Source organism: Acipenser ruthenus, chromosome 2 (assembly GCF_902713425.1).
Source record: "Acipenser ruthenus chromosome 2, fAciRut3.2 maternal haplotype, whole genome shotgun sequence".
NCBI classification, from domain to species: Eukaryota; Metazoa; Chordata; class Actinopteri; order Acipenseriformes; family Acipenseridae; genus Acipenser; species Acipenser ruthenus.
The window spans coordinates 81,355,598-81,375,498 of NC_081190.1; the positions used below are offsets into that span (position 1 = coordinate 81,355,598).

General features: G+C 37.8%; 1 protein-coding gene across 5 annotated transcripts in view; it reads left to right on the forward strand.

Annotated features, from left to right (window-relative positions):
* The window catches only part of LOC117409324 (glycine receptor subunit beta-like), a 45,204-nt gene that overhangs the window by 11,126 nt on the left and 14,177 nt on the right, over positions 1-19,901 (forward strand). For all 5 annotated transcript variants that reach the window (XM_034015183.3, XM_034015185.3, XM_034015186.3 and 2 more), the window contains exons 4-5: positions 3,721-3,788; positions 16,841-17,067. In XM_034015183.3, the coding sequence (XP_033871074.2) occupies positions 3,721-3,788; positions 16,841-17,067 (295 nt within the window). The remainder of the gene's footprint in view (positions 1-3,720; positions 3,789-16,840; positions 17,068-19,901) is intronic.

Sequence of the window (19,901 nt, forward strand, 5' to 3'; positions counted from 1 at the left end):
AAGGAGGGGGTTAAATTCCTCCCTGTCAAAACATGTGGGAATGTGGCTGGAGCCGTAATTGTAATAAATGATTAATGATTAAAACTAGAACCGCCACGGCAGTCATTTTGATGGTTTGAGGTTTTCATATTTAAATTACTCTGCATGTCGGAAAGTTATGCGGTTGTCTGTTTATGACTTTTCCTAAATACATGTATTAAATACCCTGACGGCATATGAAAGGCAGGATCACGAAAATAATTAAATTATAATCCCACCTACCTAGACCCACCATAGCCGTCATTTTGACTGCCTATTACAATACATGTTTTTATTTTTAGTGTAACCTACAATATTCTATTTTATTTTTATATACAAGCCTGTTGTTATCTCTGCTGGACCTGGCAGCCATCAATTCCTTTGTTTTGTACAAGGAATGCACCGGGGAAAATATCAGTAGGTGAGATTTAATCTTGAAGCTAGCCACAGCGCTTTGGCAGAAACATTTCGATCAGAAAACTGCAAAGCAGTGGGCTGCTGCAGCTCAATCTGGATTCTGTGCTGCACCGAGTGACACATGCAAGAGAAAACATATGCTACTTTCGTTTTAAATTAAAAAATAAATTCGTTTTTACAATTTTGTATGTTCATGTACCTGTGTACACACTAGTTTCTTTTGAAATGCTTATTATAGCTTTTCATTTTTTGTAGCGCTTTATATGTGGTAAGTTAGAAAATAAACCCTTTTATATTTAATTGTTCATTTAAATACAGCATTTCGGTTGTGGAGATGTTTGACATGATGTGCTTGAATAAAACTTTTGAGTTGTATCCGATAGTCTGTCTTTCATTTTAATATTTGACGTTGTTTAAAATGTAACCGTCATAATGACTGCCGAGCGGCGGTTTTAGGTATGAGTATAATCGCGGCGGTTCTAGTGTTAAGCCTCAGGTGTATAAAAAGGGTGGTCATGGGTGTTAGAGTTAATGTTAGGTGTTGGTGTTGCTGTCCTGTTTGTATGTCCGTGAGTTTTTGTATAGACCTTTTGTTTTGGCCCTTGTGCCTTTTTATTTGTTAATGTGTTTTGTTTGGTCCACTGTATTGTTTATTAAACATGCGTGATAGCGCTTCACTGCAGCTTTCTTGTCTCTTGAGTCTCCCTTCCAAGTAGAAACAGCCTTGCCAGTGACACTACCCTGTCACAGGGTATGAAACCAGGATCCCCCTGCTGCAGCAGTGTTCCAGTTAGCCATCATGGGACAAGATGTTAGATGAGGAAACATAGCTGTAAAATGTTGTACACAGTTAAAAAAAAAAAAAAAAAAAAAGTATATAATAGAAATAAACAAAAAAAAAAAAAAACATTTTGTCTTTGCAGAATTTGATGGAGCCTACTGTAAATATTGCATACAATTTGGTAGAAAAACAATAAAAAATGCAGAGAAACTTGACGGTTATACATAGGTCCTTTAAAAATCTGGGGTTCAGCAGTTACAGAACTCAAATAATGTCAAGAAAAATGAGAATTCCACAAAGCAGCAGTAATAGTTGCCAATGATTTCATATCTGTGATGCAACAAACTAAAACACCTGTACATCAGGAGTTGAATTCAGCTTCTAGAGAAAGTGGAAAAAAACAGGAAGTATTGCTTATTACACCGTGTAACAAATTTTTTTTTTTTTTTTTTGTTCCTGGGTAGTAAGTGTTATTTCCTAATTGCTTATGCCTCAAAAGTATAGAAAATGGCTATTATTCCCCACAAACTTTGCTTTTGTGACCAGGACAGTGATATTTTGAAATTTACCTATTTTCCAGAACATTCCAGATAGATTCAGTGCTGAGTAAACTTGGAGTAACTTCTAGAACTTTCTAGAACTATCCAGTAATATAAATAGTAGTATAAATACAGGGGCCTTAAGCCCACCAGTTCAGTTTAGTTCCAGCTGCCTAAGTGGATACATATCTGCATTTTTCTGAGATGGCATCAAGAGGCTGCAATGGTGGCATTCCTGATGGGTCTCCAAGGCGGTTTTACCAAGTTTCCCTGCTATCTTTGCCTTTGGGACAGCAGGGACACCAAGGCGCACTGCCACAGGCGGGACTGGCCACAGCGGACCGAGTTCTCTGTGGGGAGGAACAACGTCAAGTGGGAGCCACTGGTAGACCCCCGGAAGGTGCTGATGCCACCACTTCACGTCATATTGGGCCTTATGAAACAATTTGTCAGAGCTCTAGATATGGAGTCGGCAGCCTTCAAGTACCTTCAAGACTTCTTCCCTAAGCTATCTGAGGCAAAGGTCAAAGCCGGTGTCTTCGTCGGACCACACATAAAGAAGATCCTGGAGTGCAATGAATTCCCCAAGATGCTCACTAGTAAGGAGAAAGCGGCTTGGAACAGCTTTGTCGCACTGGTTCGGGGCTTCCTGGGCAATCACAAGGCCGAAAACTATGTGGAGCTGGTTGAGACTCTGGTGAAGAACTACGGCACAATGGGCTGTAGGATGTCCCTCAAAGTCCATATCCTTGATGCTCATCTTGATAAATTCAAGGAGAACATGGGAGCGTACTCGGAGGAGCAAGGCGAGCGCTTCCACCAGGATATACTGGACTTTGAACACCGCTACCAAGGACAGTATAATGAGAACATGATGGGAGACTACATTTGGGGGCTGATTCGTGAAAGTGATTTACAGTATAATCGTAAATTTAAAAAAACTACTCACTTCTAAATCTTTTGTAGTCATTTTTGTATTACTTTAGTATAAATACATGTTAATTTGGATTCATATGTTGTTTTTTTCTGACTTTATGTGAATGAAAAGACACAAATTTGCCCGTTTTCTCATTGGAAATAGGTAAATTTCAAAATATCACTGTCCTGGTCACAAAAGCAAAGTTTGTGGGGAATAATAGCCATTTTCTATACTTTTGAGGCATAAGCAATTAGGAAATAACACTTACTACCCAGGAACAAAAATTGTGTTACATAGTGTTATAGTTGTACTCTTAGTATGGTACTTAAATTTACGAGCAAATGTGTTCCAAACTGCACTGAAAGGAACATTTCCTTAAAGTATGTTATACATTTGTTAAGGTAAGGTGGGGTCACAGGGAAGCTTTTGTGTATCTGTACCAGTCAAGCTACAAGGCTTAATCACTAATTGATTGATTATGTTCACTCTTCAATCAAAAATTGCACAACCCTGTGGCACAATAACACATCTAACTATTTATTATAAATAGCTAAACAATAGTGTTATGTATTATTTTGACAGTACTGGAATACAGGGCCATTAAGTAACATTTTGTATGACCATTGCACAGCCATTGAGTTCTAATTCTGTCTGTTGTAATATTAAGATCATTTTATTTCAGTGGAGGTCAGCATTTCTTGATTATTTATGGTGCCATAAAATGGTAATTTAGCATATACAGTAAGACCGTAAATAATGATCTTCAGGGAAGGAATCTAATTATTATGTCCTGGTCCTGCTACATACACAAAATGTCATTCATTATTTGTCATGGAGAGGGAAGATACTGGATTTTAGAATTCATTAAAATCAATATCAGAAGCTCTCCACAATATAAATATTGAATATACTTTGTTTAGGCAGAGTCTAATTTATTTGCCTACATTATCTAATTGTTCCTTGTTCTATTTTGATAATTTAAGCTGATGGAAACATTTTTAAGTGCTTTATAAAACATACGCTCTGTATTTCTCTGTTTTTCATAGGTATTCCAGTGGATGATAAAGTTAACATTTTCATCAACAGTTTTGGTTCAATTCAGGAAACAACAATGGTAAGACTTACTTTATATGGTTTATTATAGCCACAGCATAATTGTTTAAAAAAAGAAAAGAAATATATGTTTGTCTAAGGTGTGACAGTGTGGGGCACTGTGGTCAAGGGAAGATATGCTGCGCAGCCTGTGCCTTATTTTAAAAAAATAGTGAAAGGAAAATGTAGTCCTGCTGGTTAAGCACGACCAGCTGAATTACATTTTCCAGAATGCCTGGACTTACAAGGGCTAGTCTGCACTTACACAGGGTTGAGTAATTGCTTTCACCTGGGTTAAAAGTTCGGTATTTTAAGCAAGGCTAAAAACCCTGCTCAGTTCTCGTTTAGTGCTAGGCTAAAGCCGAGGTGCTGAAAGGACCCCCACAAACCTTTTGTACAAGTTAACCTTTGTATTATTATTATTTGTTTATTTATTTAGCAGACGCCTTTATCCAAGGCGACTTACAGAGACTATGGTGTGTGAACTATGCATCAGCTGCAGAGTCACTTACAATTCACCCGAAAGACGGAGCACAAGGAGGTTATGTGACTTGCTCAGGGTCACACAATGAGTCGGTGGCTGAGGTGGGATTTGAACCGGGGACCTCCTGGTTACAAGACCGTTTCTTTAACCACTGGACCACACAGCCTCCTTTTATGTTGATTTGATTATCAAATCAATATAAAGATTTGGATGTTTTGAAGTGGCCGGTAAGCAGCTTAGCTGCCCGGTAATTATACAGCGGAACTTCATACTTTAGTTAGAACTCCAGGATGGCAATAGGCTTTGTTTTGGTTTTTTTTGTGATCAAATTTTTATTTGAAAATGAGAAATACAATACAGTAATTCAAAACAACAAAACATTCCCATACCCCCCCTCCCCCTCCCCTTCCCCTCTCCCCTCTCCCCTCTCCCCAGATGGCAACCCCCAGGGCAGGGAATGTGGAGGCTGCCAGCGCAGGGCTATCATTTTCTTAGCAGCAGTAAGGCCAGCGAACCAAATCAGTTTTTGCCATAGAGTCAGATCCAGTAATGAATCATCATTCAACAAAAGGACTAAAGGGGAACAAGGAATAGATTTCCTGAGTATAGTGGATATAGTTGAACAAACTCTATCCCTGAATATAGCCACATCCGGACATCCCCAAATCATATGAAAAACAGTGCTCATGTTACCCTGAGGACAAAGCGCACACAACCGGGGTATCAGCGAGTTTCATTTGGAATCGTCTCCAAGGGGTTAGATATATTCTGTGAATAAAATTGAAATGGATCAGCTGGTGATTAGGGTTTTTGGAAGCACAGCATAGATTGTCCCAAACAGTATCCCAGCAAAAATATACATTTGCAGAAGTTATGTCCCTATTTCAAATAGCATCAATCACCAGTGGTTTATAAGAGGCTCTTAATAGGTGAGTATAAAGTGTGGAGACTAACCCCTTTGTTTTACCCCCCGTGTTCAGCACATCCTGTAAAGCATGAGATGGTAACTCTGACCCCCAGGGAACACCATAGGCACGCATTGCAGAGCGAAGACGTACATACAAAAAAAAGTAGTACCTGGTAAATTTATATTGTAATTGCAGGTCTTGGAATGTGCGAAGGCAGCTGTTTTTAGTAACATCCGCCAAAGTATGAACACCCCTATCACAAAAGGGTGGCCGCCTGACTACAGCGCAGTATTGTGAAAAACAGGCGAGTGATAATACCATTTAGTTCGAAGTTTAGTATGTTTTTCTACCAATCACCATACTGTGATCAAATAAGAGATTATAGGACCAAAACGTAATTTGCATTGTTTAAGGGAAATACCAGAATAAACTAAGTCTGTGTGGAGATACTCCATTTTCTTCTAGCTGTCGCCATGAAACAGGAGTGTCCGCATCAAACCACACACAAGTGACCAAAAATAAAATGTGAAATTTGGTACAGACAGTCCTCCTGAAGATTTCTCACGATGCAATGTATAAAATGTGAGACGTGGCTGCTTTCCTCTCCATACGAACTTAGAGATTGTCGATTGCAATTTATCTCAGTATCTGACAGGAGGAGGGAGTAGAAGCATCAAACTGACCAAGTTGATATGTGGGAGTACATTCATTTTTAATATGGATATATGGGCTTGGATCGAGTTAGGCAGCTGCATCCATTTGTTTAAGTCCGCCTCGACCTGTCTGAAAATCGTATTAAAGTTAGTGAGTATAGTCGAGTGTAAAGATGGGTGAATTTCCACACCAAGATATTTAAAATGACTACCTGAATGTTTGCAGGCAAAACTGTATCAGTCAATGTAGTATTCAGTGGCAACAGGGCAGACTTAGACCAATTGATTTTATATCCCGAGAGAGCACTGTAATCATTAAATAGAACAAGTACGTGAGGGTACGATTGGGAGACGCTTTTAATAAATAACACATCATCAGCATAAAGCGAGATGCGATGTATAGTAGATTGGTGAACTGCTTGTGCGAGCGGCTCAAGTGAAAGAGCGAACAACAACAGGGAGAGAGGGCAGCCCTGATGAGTGCCTCTGGAAATGGCAAACTGTGAAGAGCATTTGGTACCTGTGTGCACCATTGCCTAAGGATTTGCATATAACATTTTTATCATTTTGATAAACTCTGCCCCCAATCCCATGTATTCTAGGACAGACCAGAGATTCCATTTCAGATGGTCAAAAGCTTTTTCATTGTCTAGTGAAAGGATCACACACGGCTTCGATAGCCGTATGTATAACATGAAGGCGGCGAACATTATCTGTCGCCAATAGAGTCTTAATAAATCCCGTTTGATCGTGATGGATTAATTTAGTCATGTATGTTTCAAGTCTACCAGAGAGCACCTTGGTGTATAATTTAACGTTTATCAACGATAGAGGATGATAACTAGCACAGAGAGAGTGGTCCTTCTCTTTCTTCAGCGGTACAGATATAACAGCAGTATTAACATCTCTGCGAAAAGAACCTCTCTCTATAGCCGCCTGCACCATCTGCAGCAGCAAGGGTACCAATTGATTCCAGAAAGTAAGAAAAAATTCAGTGAGTATGCCATCTAAACCGGGAGATTTGCCCTTTTTCATATCTTGGAACTGCTCTCTCACCTCGTCCAGAGATACTGAGATTTGTCATCCGAGAGGCGCAGCAATTGAAGGCCCTGAAGAAACTGATCACGTTTGTCACTGTCATATGGAATATCAGAATGATATAATTTAGAATAAAAGGAACGGAACTCAGTATTTATCAAGAGTGGATCAGACACTGTATAACCTTGCGTGGTCTTAATAACTGAAATGTCTGCGATACGTTTATTATTACGAAGCCTTAAAGCTAGGAGGTGACTCGCTCTGCTACCCTGAAAATAATAATTCTGCCTAGCCTTATGAATGAGAAAATCAGCACACCGTCTGAGTAACAGATTGAGGTCTTTCCTAGCAATATCCAATTCGAGGGCAATGCTTTCAGAAAAAGAGCTCATTTGGCTTCCAGCTCAAACGATATTTATTGAGATTACAGGCAAACAATGAAGCAGAGTCTAATAAAGCCCATTATTGCATCCCATAAGATACGAGGATCATTCACTGAATCACGATTAAAATCAAGAAACTCATCCAGTTTAGATTGGAATGAAATACAAAATGATTTGTTCTGTAATAAAGTAGTATTGAAGTGCCATCGTGTGGCTCGATTCGGAATGTCATCGTGTACTAGCCTACAGTACATAGCGCTGTGATCTGACAAATATCAACGCTATGCATTTTGGAAAAGAGAGATTTCGATACAAAAATGAAATTGATCCTAGATAAGGATTTATGTCTCGCTGAAAGAAAAGTGAATTCCTTAACTGATGGATTGAAAACCTGCCAAGCATCAACTAAACTGAAATTATATGTAAAACTGTGCAGTGTGGAGGGTGCCAAACTCTGCGTACTTCCCCGCTGCATACTCGATCTAGCAAGAGCCGAGTTCATCACAGCATTCATGTCAGCACCAATAATAAACTAAAGTCAGACAGCTCTAAAAGTAATTTAGTCAATTAATTAAAAAAGACTAGGTCAAACGTCATTGGAGCGTAAATTGAAAATGCAATTTTTTTTTTACCCGAAATGCAGGTTTTTAAATGTTATTCATCCCTCCCCGTCTCCCCCTGTATCCAAGATAGAGATCTGAAAACTACGGCACAATAAAATCAGCGAGGCCTTTGTTTTATTATCTGCAGAAGAGGAAGCGGACACTTAAAAGTGCCTGTTAGCAATCTAGATATGTCTTGTTGTTTAAAGTGAGACTCCTGCACCATGGCAACATCTATTTTTTTTGTTGTGAGAATTAAGCCTTCGCACATTCCAAGACAACACCTTTATATCAGTCATGGGTATCAAAAACAAATTCAGAGATCAGAGATTGATATGCAAGATAGTAAAACATAAATAGGGCTTCTGTTTTTTCAGGTTTTATTAATTGTATTTTTCGGTGCTTATTTTTAGCTATTTTTTGAATTTTATGTAAATCAGGTTTTTTCAGGGATTTCATTTATTGATATACTGTATGAAATTAGTGTTTTCGGTTACTTTCCAAAATGCTTGAGCATTTTTTTTTTTTTCTGTCATATGTATAGTAGAAACCCTACTTGCACACTTAAGTTGTACCTTTCCATTGCTGTCTTTCACAATGAAATCCTGTGGCAATGTGCCCCGCCCCTGTGTGCATTTGTGTGTTGCGTGTGTAAATGTTGGTGTATAGTCATTGGTACACGGGATATAAACGGGTCTGTGTTTCACGTGTGAGTTAAAATTGTATAATTATATTTAGGCACGGGATTGCACAGAATTAATTCACGTGCTGGGATTCAAGTGAATAATTAATTAGTATTTGAATCCCAGCACAACAGTATATATAGATGCACATTTCTTTCACTCTGGGTTGGGTGTTCGGTGAGTGGAGAACGGGAGAGAGAGAAGGAGAAAATAAAACAACGTAAAGTAATTAGTATGAAACTTACTATGAAACTTAAATCTGTTTTACAGAATTTACTGTACGACCATAATTGATTAAGGGCAATTTAGCAATATTTCATATTGTCAAAGACTCCCAACTTTAACCTTAACCCAGCGATTAATATTACCACTGATAAATGCTAGGCTATTTTGTTGTTTTATTCTTTTAAGTACATGTGTCTATAATAGCCTGTGGATTTTGATCATATTTAATGATGATAATCATTCTCCTGGGTCTGCTAAAGAGTGAAAGGTATTATAACAGGAGTAGTAAATTCTGGGTAATTTTCTCGCTCCTGTTATACATGCAGCAGTAAGAGGATATGAAATACATCATCAAGCTGTGGCATTTTAACTCTAGCTCTGTTTATTTGTATTCAAGAATGGGTCTGATTTCTCAATTTGCACTCATCTGTTAATTCATATATTTTGTTCTGACTGCAGTATTATTTTTAGGGCTAGGGTTCTGATCATTGCAACGGAAACTGTTTCGTGATAATCAACAGCATTTATTTTGCAGAATCAACTTTGAGACCAGGGCAACACTGCCATACTGCTGCGACTGCTTTTTAATGTATTTGTTTCACATTCAAAACCCATGAGCGCCAGCGATTTGCTTTAAAAAATAAAACAATATGCAATGTCAAAAAATATAATGTGTTTTTTTAAAAATAAAAAGCATACAATGTTTAATAATTTGCTGGCTCCACAAAGGAAGAGAAACTAGATCTCTGCATTTATTTTACAATGTTATAAATTACAACATGCCATTATAATCAGTAACATTGAAGAGAAAGCAGATAAAATGCACCCAGTGGAAAGAAAGAGAAAACAACATTGGGGAGTATTATAATTTGTAAATAATTAACCCAAAATTATCGGTTTCTTAACTGATGGAGCCAAGTGTTGCCACTTTAAGTCATGTGTTTAAAAAAACAATAACTTAATTATTGAACATTAATGTACTGTATGTAGTTATTATCAGTAGTGATATTTTAAATTAAAAAGCTAATTGTTTACAATTATTTCTCCATTGATTGTCCATTTTCGTATTGTAAAACAAGTTACTATGTGCCTTGTGCAAGAGATTTAATGAATGTATTTATTTGAATTTTTAATAATCTGAAGTGTAAATGCATTTTTCAGGTTTCTTTAGCCTAGTTTAAAACACTGCTCTGTGTTTGTACAGGGCGATTTATTATGAATTTTCTTTGTTGGGGAAAGTACTTTTTTATTTATTTTGGTTTACATTAATAATTACATCCTCAATCTGTAACATGCACAGAATTGCTTCATAAATATATAACTTTCAAAAATGTTGTTGACGTGCATCTGTTGACCGTTGATATCATAAAATTACTGCTGCATTTGGTTTTCCTGACCAAAATAAGAATGTTGCATGAAGATAGAGTGAAAGGTGCAGGAAAGCAGCGTGAATCGCACTACTTTTACATTGCATGTACTGTAAGTGGCTACAAGGAGTGCTAAAGGATGCTACTAATTAGAGGGGATGTTTATACAGAATTTATTAGCCCACAGTTCTGAAGGTACATGATTTTTTATTATTTTTATTTTTTTTAGGTAGGACTAAAGACTGCTTTCAGATTAAGTTAATATAATCTTGTAATTTCTCTACAAATACCATATAATGAAAAACATGTTTACATTTGACATAATACAGTAGTAATACAAATAACATACTTATTATCTATGTATTTTATATAACTTTTTGAGTTAAAAAAAAATTCAGTATTAGATCGAAATGTGTATAACCCTGAACACGAGCATGTTACAAAGCTCCCCTATACAACTCTCCTCAGCCTCGGCAGCAGCTGGGATTGTTTATGGGCTGTTTGACATTTGTTTCCATCTTTGAGTTTCATACTGGCGCCCAACACAAAAACTCTTTTCAGTGACCTTCAGAAATGTTTGACATTTAATATTGAAAAACATTGAACAAAGGCAAAGAAGAGGGTTAAGGTTTACCATTTGAAAGATTTAGGGCTTCTGAAAAATGGATGAAACAGCTAATTTATTTTGACTGATTAAGGCTGTGTTAAGGCTATTTCGGAATGTGGGCCCTAATTTAAACCAGCAGCCAAATGAGGTAATTTGGGTTTATTAGCAGTGCCCCCTGGTAGACCCTGTGACCAAGGAAGGTGTTGGTCCAACTCTGCTCGTAAAGCTTATTAAATAGCGGCTACACAGCTGTAGATTAAGCAGTGGAAACAGCTTTAGTGTTTCACAGAATTTTAGATTTCCTGGAATAGGTTTGAAGTCCTTTGAATTTTTCAGTAACATCTGCTGTTTATGGATCCCCTAGTTGACCTGTGTGTTCCCAGATTGCAGGGTGATGGGATACTGTATGTAATAGGAGTAATGGTAGTTATTAATTAACCAACTCTTCTCGTTGATTGTGGTAGCACATGTAATTACTAATCTGAAACAAAAACACATTGGAAATGTGAAAAAAAGCCAAGCTATCAAAAGTGCCCAGCCATTTAAAGTGGAGATATCAAAAACAAAAGCCTAGTTTCAAGAAACCGTTGGGGCAACCTTGGCCAGCACCAAGCAAATCAGCACAACTGTAAAAGCGGTGGGGGTCAAGGTTGCCCCAATTGTTTCTACTAACTTGGCTTGTGTTTTTGATGCAAATTCGATCCGCTTTTATTGTGAGCATTCAATTAGCTGCACTTCATTAGTCCTGTCACTAGGAAAAATAAACTGAAAATACATTAAATAAAACAGCAGGGAGCACTGTGGACTTAGACTTAGGCTGCATTCACTCTGAGGCCCAGATTTATAAAAGGATTGCGCATGCTTTACGACCGTAAAACAGGTGCTGAGGGTTCTGAATTCTTGGATGGGATTTATAAAACACATGCAATGGTATAAACATGCAATTAATACGTGATTTGAGGGGGCAATGTCTCTGTGCACTTTAGCCCTTGATGCATATGTAATTCTGGGGCGTTTCTGAACGAAACTGCAAAAATTGGAGGTGATTTTGCAACTGAGGTCTATTAAATATTCAGTCTAATTAATCTATTAAAGCTGCCGGTAATTGCGGGCCTCGTATTTGTGTGATTATTTTAAGGACTCTGAAAAGCAGGCGTTAATTTGCCGCAGTCAGGCAGTAGGCTAGGTGATGTGGGAGACTTGTCTGCAGCAAGAAGGAGACATCGTTTTCAAGGACAAAGAAACATTTAATAACATTTTGCAAAGAGCTCATTTTTTAACCCTTCTGATCAAGTCAGTTTGTAAATTACGGTTTATAATACCAGTGCCGTATTGTTTTGCAAGCTTTCAATACATGTTTCATAGCTTACATGACAAAACAGAAAGTCTGCAATTAGAGAATATAGAATCCATGTAAAAAAGGTTCTTAGAAGCACCTAAAAAGGTCTCCCCAGAGTGACGAGAGCCTTTACTTCTTAGAGTGTAGGCATTACTAAAAGAACGGTGGAGGAGATTAAGAAAAGATGAAATGATATTCCGAGGTGCACGAAAGAAAAAGTTTCATATACAATGAGGGCTCATCCTCCACCGTTATTTTAGTAATTCCTACAAAATGTATTTTTTGTAACATGGCATTCTGGTATTTAACAATACTGGTTCAGGCAGTATTTTTAAATTCGAGTTGGAAAGAAAATGGTAAAAAAAAAAAAAAAAGGACAGAGGGACAGATGATGCAGTTAGTTTGTAGCTAGAGCAAGTACAGTTTTTCGACCATATATACCATATATACAGATATGCTTTAAAATCATACATAGAGTAAGAAATACATACGAACATAAGAAATAGGAGAGTTGTAACTGCATAAGACTTTAAGAAGATGTAAGTCGTAGTTAAACTGAAGACTGTTCGTATGAAGCTGTATTGTTTCTGAAGTTTGAAAAAGTCTATATGCCTGGAATTATTCTATATGAAATAAGAAGTTGAACTAATATGCAAAGCACAGTAACTGGATGATGCGTCGTAATGTATAAGCAACCTACTACAAACTCTGAAGTGGTACATTTGTTTATTAAGAAGCCACCACACATTTCATATTTTATTCCTTTGTCCTGGTGATGTATTTCGAGCTTGTAACACATCTTCATGTGTTACAAGTACTGCTTGTACCAAAATCTCCACTTCCATATTGGTAAATTTCAGTGTTCGCTTCCGAGCATCCTCATCACCATGGCTAGTACCAGGCTGAGGTCTCTGTGTGCATTCATTTTCTTTTGGAATGTGTAGCCTACACACGCAGGGTTGACCCAAACCCGCTATTTATTTATTGTGGAGAAGTGTGTAATTCTCCACCGCTAATTGCGGTGAGGGGTATTTAAATTGTTTGATTGCGGAATTGCCCGCTTTACCTAATTAGTCTTATAAAATAGGTCATTATTTTGACGATGACTGCGGCCGTACTGAACACGCACCTTACGTGGCTTTTTGCGGTTGGTTTTTCCCCTTTATAAATTTGGGCCGGAGTCTATTTCAAACTGATTCAGTCTGGATTGTATGTAAATGTATCTGTGTGCTTGCTGTTCACACTTATCTGCGAGCAAAGGGACCGATTTGGATGCAAGTTAAAGTTATTTTTTTTGGGTCCTTTTCCATTTTTTTCAGGACAGAGTCAGTTTGTGTTCACAGTGCAGTTTTCAAGTGCACTCAGTTTGTTTATATTGTGTATAATATCCCGCAAGGCATATTGAAAGTTGGCAGCTATTGATGTATTGCTCTGGTTTTTAATATAGCATGTTTTAGATTCTTACATATTGCTGTGGAAGAAAGCACTGGGGGAGCACTCCTCTAATTTAATTAATACATTTAGTGAATGCCTACAGTATGAGAATAATGCAGTTTACACAATTCTGCACGGTTCTCCTACTGTTGGCATTAAACAAAAACATTTGAGAAAATATATGTGAAATATATTATTACTGAATATATGTGAGTTCTGTCCAGTTCGGCTTGGATTCACTGACACTGTAGCAACTCTGAAGCTGTTACAATAACAGTATATAATAACACAATAATAGTTACAAAATTAAACGTTGGGTGAATTTATTCATAACAGCCCATTATTTTCTTTATATTGGCATCTAGTCCAGTGGTGTGCAAACCTTTTTTATGCCGTCCCCCTTACTTCGCATACATTTCTAATCAGTGAAAAAATGCATGTAACTTAAATCTTTTTTTTTTACACTTGGCGATTCAACATTTACCTACAGATAAATCTGAAAAACATTATCTTTCAGCAATTAAATCAGGTTTTCAGAAATATTTATTTTGTATTATATTTATTATATTATACACATTGGTTTTCTGTTTATAGTCATCTTTTATATTACATTTTGTTCAAGTTTGCTTTTGATTTTCAGATATTCAATTACAGGATGCATCAAAATGTTGTAAAAGAGAACATGCAAGATCCTCATTAAACAGTACCCTTTCAGTTAAACATTGTGTCAATAAGGATTTTCTGTTTACTGTTTAAACCTTAAACCTTTATGGCCTTACCAACAATACTGGTTCTTAATTTCATGATGGCTGAAATGTAGTATATAATATTACAAATAAGTAAAGGTTGCCAGGTCAATGGTCATTGCAAAGTGCTTCGACTGTCGGATCTGTTTGTTATACTAACAACTCTGTTGCAGCAGAAGCTATATTGTGTGCAACACTGTGAACAAATGATCACGACCCATAGTGTTGAGCAGCAATCCTGCACAGTGGAGATCAACTGATTCTAGACCTTGGGGACTAGGGTAAAAAAGAAAAAAAAATAGAATCAATATATGAAAAATGAAGAGAAACAGCTAAGCATATGAAACTATGTAATTGAAAGCGCGTGTTAGAAGAGCCCCCCAACTCGTATATTGAGAAATCCTGACAATCTGCGAAGACACCCCTTTCAAAAGAAGCCCTCATTTTTATATGTCCAATGGAAAAACAATTTGATTAGCAATCATATACTGTCCACCACAGTGAATTTTAAAATTGTTTGTTAATTTGTAAGGAATTGTGAGAATAAAATTGTATTTTCCTTCATGTTATGCAAGTAAAATAATTAATTGCAGTACAATCTTCTTATCAATTTTGTTCAGTCTGGGAATTTTTAGATGTTTTAGCAACCAAGAGCTATAAACACTGGACACTACATAACTTCAAAAACAAGGTACTGATAAAGACACCAGCCAAAATGTCGACAGTGTTTCTCAATAGTTTTAACCTGGCAGAGGATATAACTATGATATCATTAAGTTCTTTCTGTCATAGATATTGTATTATAAATGGAATGTTTATAATTCTCTTAACTCATTTAAAAATATATGTGGGTCCTATTCACAAAACTAAGGATTTTTTTTAGGTGTAATTGTTTTGGGGGGGGGGGGGGGGGCTACATTAATCCTAAACTGTTCATTTTAGAATGCTTATTAACCAAAAGGCAGCACTGAAATCAGCAGTTGTCTTTCTTTCAAAGTTTTAGAGTCAGTAGTGAAACGATTGACAGTATATACAAGTACATTTTTCTTTTCAAGTGCTATCATCCATTACACCGTGTAACAGATTTTTTTTTTTTTTTGGTTCCTGGGTAGTAAGTGTTATTTCCTAATTGCTTATGCCTCAAAAGTATAGAAAATGGCTATTATTCCCCACAAACTTTGCTTTTGTGACCAGGACAGTGATATTTTGAAATGTACCTATTTTCCAGAACATTCCAGATAGATTCAGTGCTGAGTAAACTTGGAGTAACTTCTAGAACTTTCTAGAACTTTCCAGTAATATAAATAGTAGTATAAATACAGGGGCCTTAAGCCCACCAGTTCAGTTTAGTTCCAGCTGCCTAAGTGGATACATATCTGCATTTTTCTGAGATGGCATCAAGGTCATAGGAGACTTCAAAATGGTGGCATTCCTGATGGGTCTCCAAGGCGGTTTTACCAAGTTTCCCTGCTATCTTTGCCTTTGGGACAGCAGGGACACCAAGGCGCACTGCCACAGGCGGGACTGGCCACAGCGGACCGAGTTCTCTGTGGGGAGGAACAACGTCAAGTGGGAGCCACTGGTGGACCCCCGGAAGGTGCTGATGCCACCACTGCACATCAGATTGGGCCTTATGAAACAATTTGTCTGAGCTCTAGATATGGAGTCGGCAGCCTTCAAGTACCTTCAAGACTTCTTCCCTAAGCTGTCTGAGGCAAAGGTCAAAGCCGGTGTCTTCGTCGGACCACAGATAAAGAAGATCCTGGAGTGCAATGAATTCCCCAAGAAGCTCACTAGTAAGGAGAAAGCGGCTTGGAACAGCTTTGTCGCAGTGGTTTGGGGCTTCCTGGGCAATCACAAGGCCGAAAACTATGTGGAGCTGGTTGAGACTCTGGTGAAGAACTACGGCACAATGGGCTGTAGGATGTCCCTCAAAGTCCATATCCTTGATGCTCATCTTGATAAATTCAAGGAGAACATGGGAGCGTACTCGGAGGAGCAAGGCGAGCGTATTCCACCAGGATATACTGGACTTTGAACGCCGCTACCAAGGACAGTATAACGAGAACATGATGGGAGACTACATTTGGGGGCTGATTCGTGAAAGTGATTTACAGTATAATCATAAATCTCGAAAAACTACTCGCTTCTAAATCTTTTGTAGTCATTTTTGTATTACTTTAGTATAAATACATGTTAATTTGGATTCATGTGTTGTTTTTTTCTGACTTTATGTGAACGAAAAGACACAAATTCGCCCGTTTTCTCATTGGAAATAGGTAAATTTCAAAATATCACTGTCCTGGTCACAAAAGCAAAGTTTGTGGGGAATAATAGCCATTTTCTATACTTTTGAGGCATAAGCAATTGGGAAATAACACTTACTACCCAGGAACAAAAATTGTGTTACATAGTGTTATTACACCTCTCCACTACAAATGAGCTGTACTGTACAACTATGTCTTAAGGTTAACTTTTATTTTCTCAATCATTGGCCAGTTTGTTCAAATATACACAATCTAACTTGATTTATTACAATAGATGGCCAACATTTGTTTATCTTTAATTTGCCAATATTGTTAATAATCTGTCCAATTACCTACAGGATTACAGAGTAAACATCTTCCTGAGGCAGCGGTGGAATGATCCCAGGCTCCGGCTACCAGCTGACTTCAAATCAGATGCTCTCACTGTAGATCCAAAAATGTTCAAATGTCTCTGGAAACCGGATTTGTTTTTCGCAAATGAAAAGAATGCCAATTTCCATGATGTCACACAAGAAAACATCCTGCTTTTTATCTATCGCAATGGGGATGTCCTCCTGAGTATGAGGTTAGTTTCTAAGGTGCCTGGAAGCACTGCTAGAAATGGATGGCTTGAATGCCTTGTTCCATTAGGGTATATATTGAATATTGTGAGACCCGGGGCTCCTAAGTTGTGTTGTATAGTTTCACAGATGGATGCATGGGATGACTTCATGTTGAGACATCAACAAGCTCCAATATGTACTGCATTCTTACGCTCCTATGCAAAACAAGACTGAAAGCTTTAAAAAGCTAACTGTTATAAAGGCTTGATTAAACACTAAATGGAGAGGCAAAAACTATTATTTGAGAAAAGTGCTTCTCAATTTTAAAAACAACCAGAAAGCAAGGAGTTTTTAGAAATTGCACAAACCAGTTAATCAGATGATGACAATAAAGACCAAGGGCCCCATATTCAAAATAATTAGGCGCCTAAAGGGACTACATACTGTACCTGTTTATATTTCTATATTCAATTAACACGATTACCCACATAACAGGACTTACCTTTCTTCCTTTCCCATGTACCAAAGTGCACAATTTGGCGGGTGTTTCCAGAGTGAAGTGTCTCAATTGTCATATTCGATCCAGAAAGTGTTTTTTTTTTTTTGTTGTTGTTTTTTCTGGGTAGGCAGGCAGGAACCACGTTTACTCCTGGGCAACTCATTTAAAGGAACAGTCCTCATATTGGTGTGTGGGTGATATATATATATGTATATATATATATATATATATATATATATATATATATATATATATATATATATATATATAGTACTGTGCAAAAGTTTTTGTTTTCTTGTTTATTTAGCTGTGCCTCATCTACTCTTTTGTGTCTACTGTAGAACTTACTGGTACTTTCCTCTCTCAGGTGGGATGACTCATTACTGTGAAAGTCGGTGCTGTACCAGTTCTCTGGAGTCTCATCTCCAAATAATATTGAAGAAAATGGGTGGATATACAGTACTGTGCAAAAGTTTTAGGCAGTTGTGAAAAAATGCTGTAAAGTAAGAATGCTTTCAAAAATAGACATGTTAATAGATTATATTTATCAATTAACTAAATGCAAAGTGAGTGAACAGAAGAAAAATCTAAATCAAATCCATATTTGGTGTGATCACCCTTTGCCTTCAAAACAGCATCAATTCTTCTAGGTACACTTGCACAAAGTCAGGGATTTTGTAGGCATATAGTCAGGTGTATGATTAAACAATTATACCAAACAGGTGCTAATGATCATCAATTCAATATGTAGGTTGAAACACAATCATTAACTGAAACAGAAACAGCTGTGTAGGAGGAACAAAACTGGGTGAGGAACAGCCAAACTCAGCTAACAAGGTGAGGTTGCTGAAGACAGTTTACTGTCAAAAGTCATACACCATGGCAAGACTGAGCACAGCAACAAGACACAAGGTAGTTCTACTGCATCAGCAAGGTCTCTCCCAGGCAGAAATTTCAAGGCAGACAGGGGTTTCCAGATGTGCTGTCCAAACTCTTTTGAAGAAGCACAAAGAAACGGGCAACATTGAGGACTGCAGACGCAGTGGTCGGCCAAGGAAACTTACTGCAGCAAATGAAAGACACATCATGCTTACTTCCCTTCGCAATCGGAAGATGTCCAGCAGTGCCATCAGCTCAGAATTGGCAGAAAACAGTGGGACCCTGGTACACCCAGCTACTGTCCGGAGAAGTCTGGTCAGAAGTGGCCTTCATGGAAGACTTGCGGCCAAAAAGCCATACCTCCGACGTGGAAACAAGGCCAAGCAACTCAACTATGCACGAAAACACAGGAACTGGGGTGCAGAAAAATGGCAGCAGGTGCTCTGGACTGATGAGTCAAAATTTGAAATATTTGGCTGTAGCAGAAGGCAGTTTGTTCGCCGAAGGGCTGGAGAGCGGTACACGAATGAGTGTCTGCAGGCAACAGTGAAGCGTGGTGGAGGTTCCTTGCAAGTTTGGGGCTGCATTTCTGCAAATGGAGTTGGGGATTTGGTCAGAATTAATGGTCTCCTCAATGCTGAGAAGTATAGGCAGATACTTATCCATCATGCAATACCATCAGGGAGGCATCTGATTGGCCCCAAATTTATTCTGCAGCATGAAAACGACCCAAAACGTACAGCGAAAGTCATTAAGAACTATCTTCAGCGTAAAGAAGAACAAGGAGTCCTGGTAGTGATGGTATGGCCCCCACAGAGCCCTGATCTCAACATCATCGAGTCTGTCTGGGATTACATGAAGAGAGAGAAGCAACTGAGGCTGCCTAAATCCACAGAAGAACTGTGGTTAGTTCTCCAAGATGTTTGGGCCAACTTACCTGCCGAGTTCCTTCAAAAACTGTGTGCAAGTGTACCTAGAAGAATTGATGTTGTTTTGAAGGCAAAGGGTGGTCACACCAAATATTGATTTGATGTAGATTTTTCTTCTGTTCATTCACTTTGCATTTTGTTAATTGATAAATATAAACTATTAACATGTCTATTTTTGAAAGCATTCTTACGTTACAGCATTTTTTCACAACTGCCTAAAACTTTTGCACAGTACTGTATATCCACCCATTTTCTTCAATATTATTTGGAGATGAGACTCCAGAGAACTGGTACAGCACCGACTTTCACAGTAATGAGTCATCCCACCTGAGAGAGGAAAGTACCAGTAAGTTCTACAGTAGACACAAAAGAGTAGATGAGGCACAGCTAAATAAACAAGAAAACAAAGATGAAAGAATTACAAAAAACCCTACATGGGTTAAGACTGGAATAGAGAAACATTTTCCAAGGAAATAAGTACAGAGAACCTCAAAAGCTTTTTGGGGGACTTTTATGCCAATAAAAGAAGTTCAGATTGCGACCAATATAA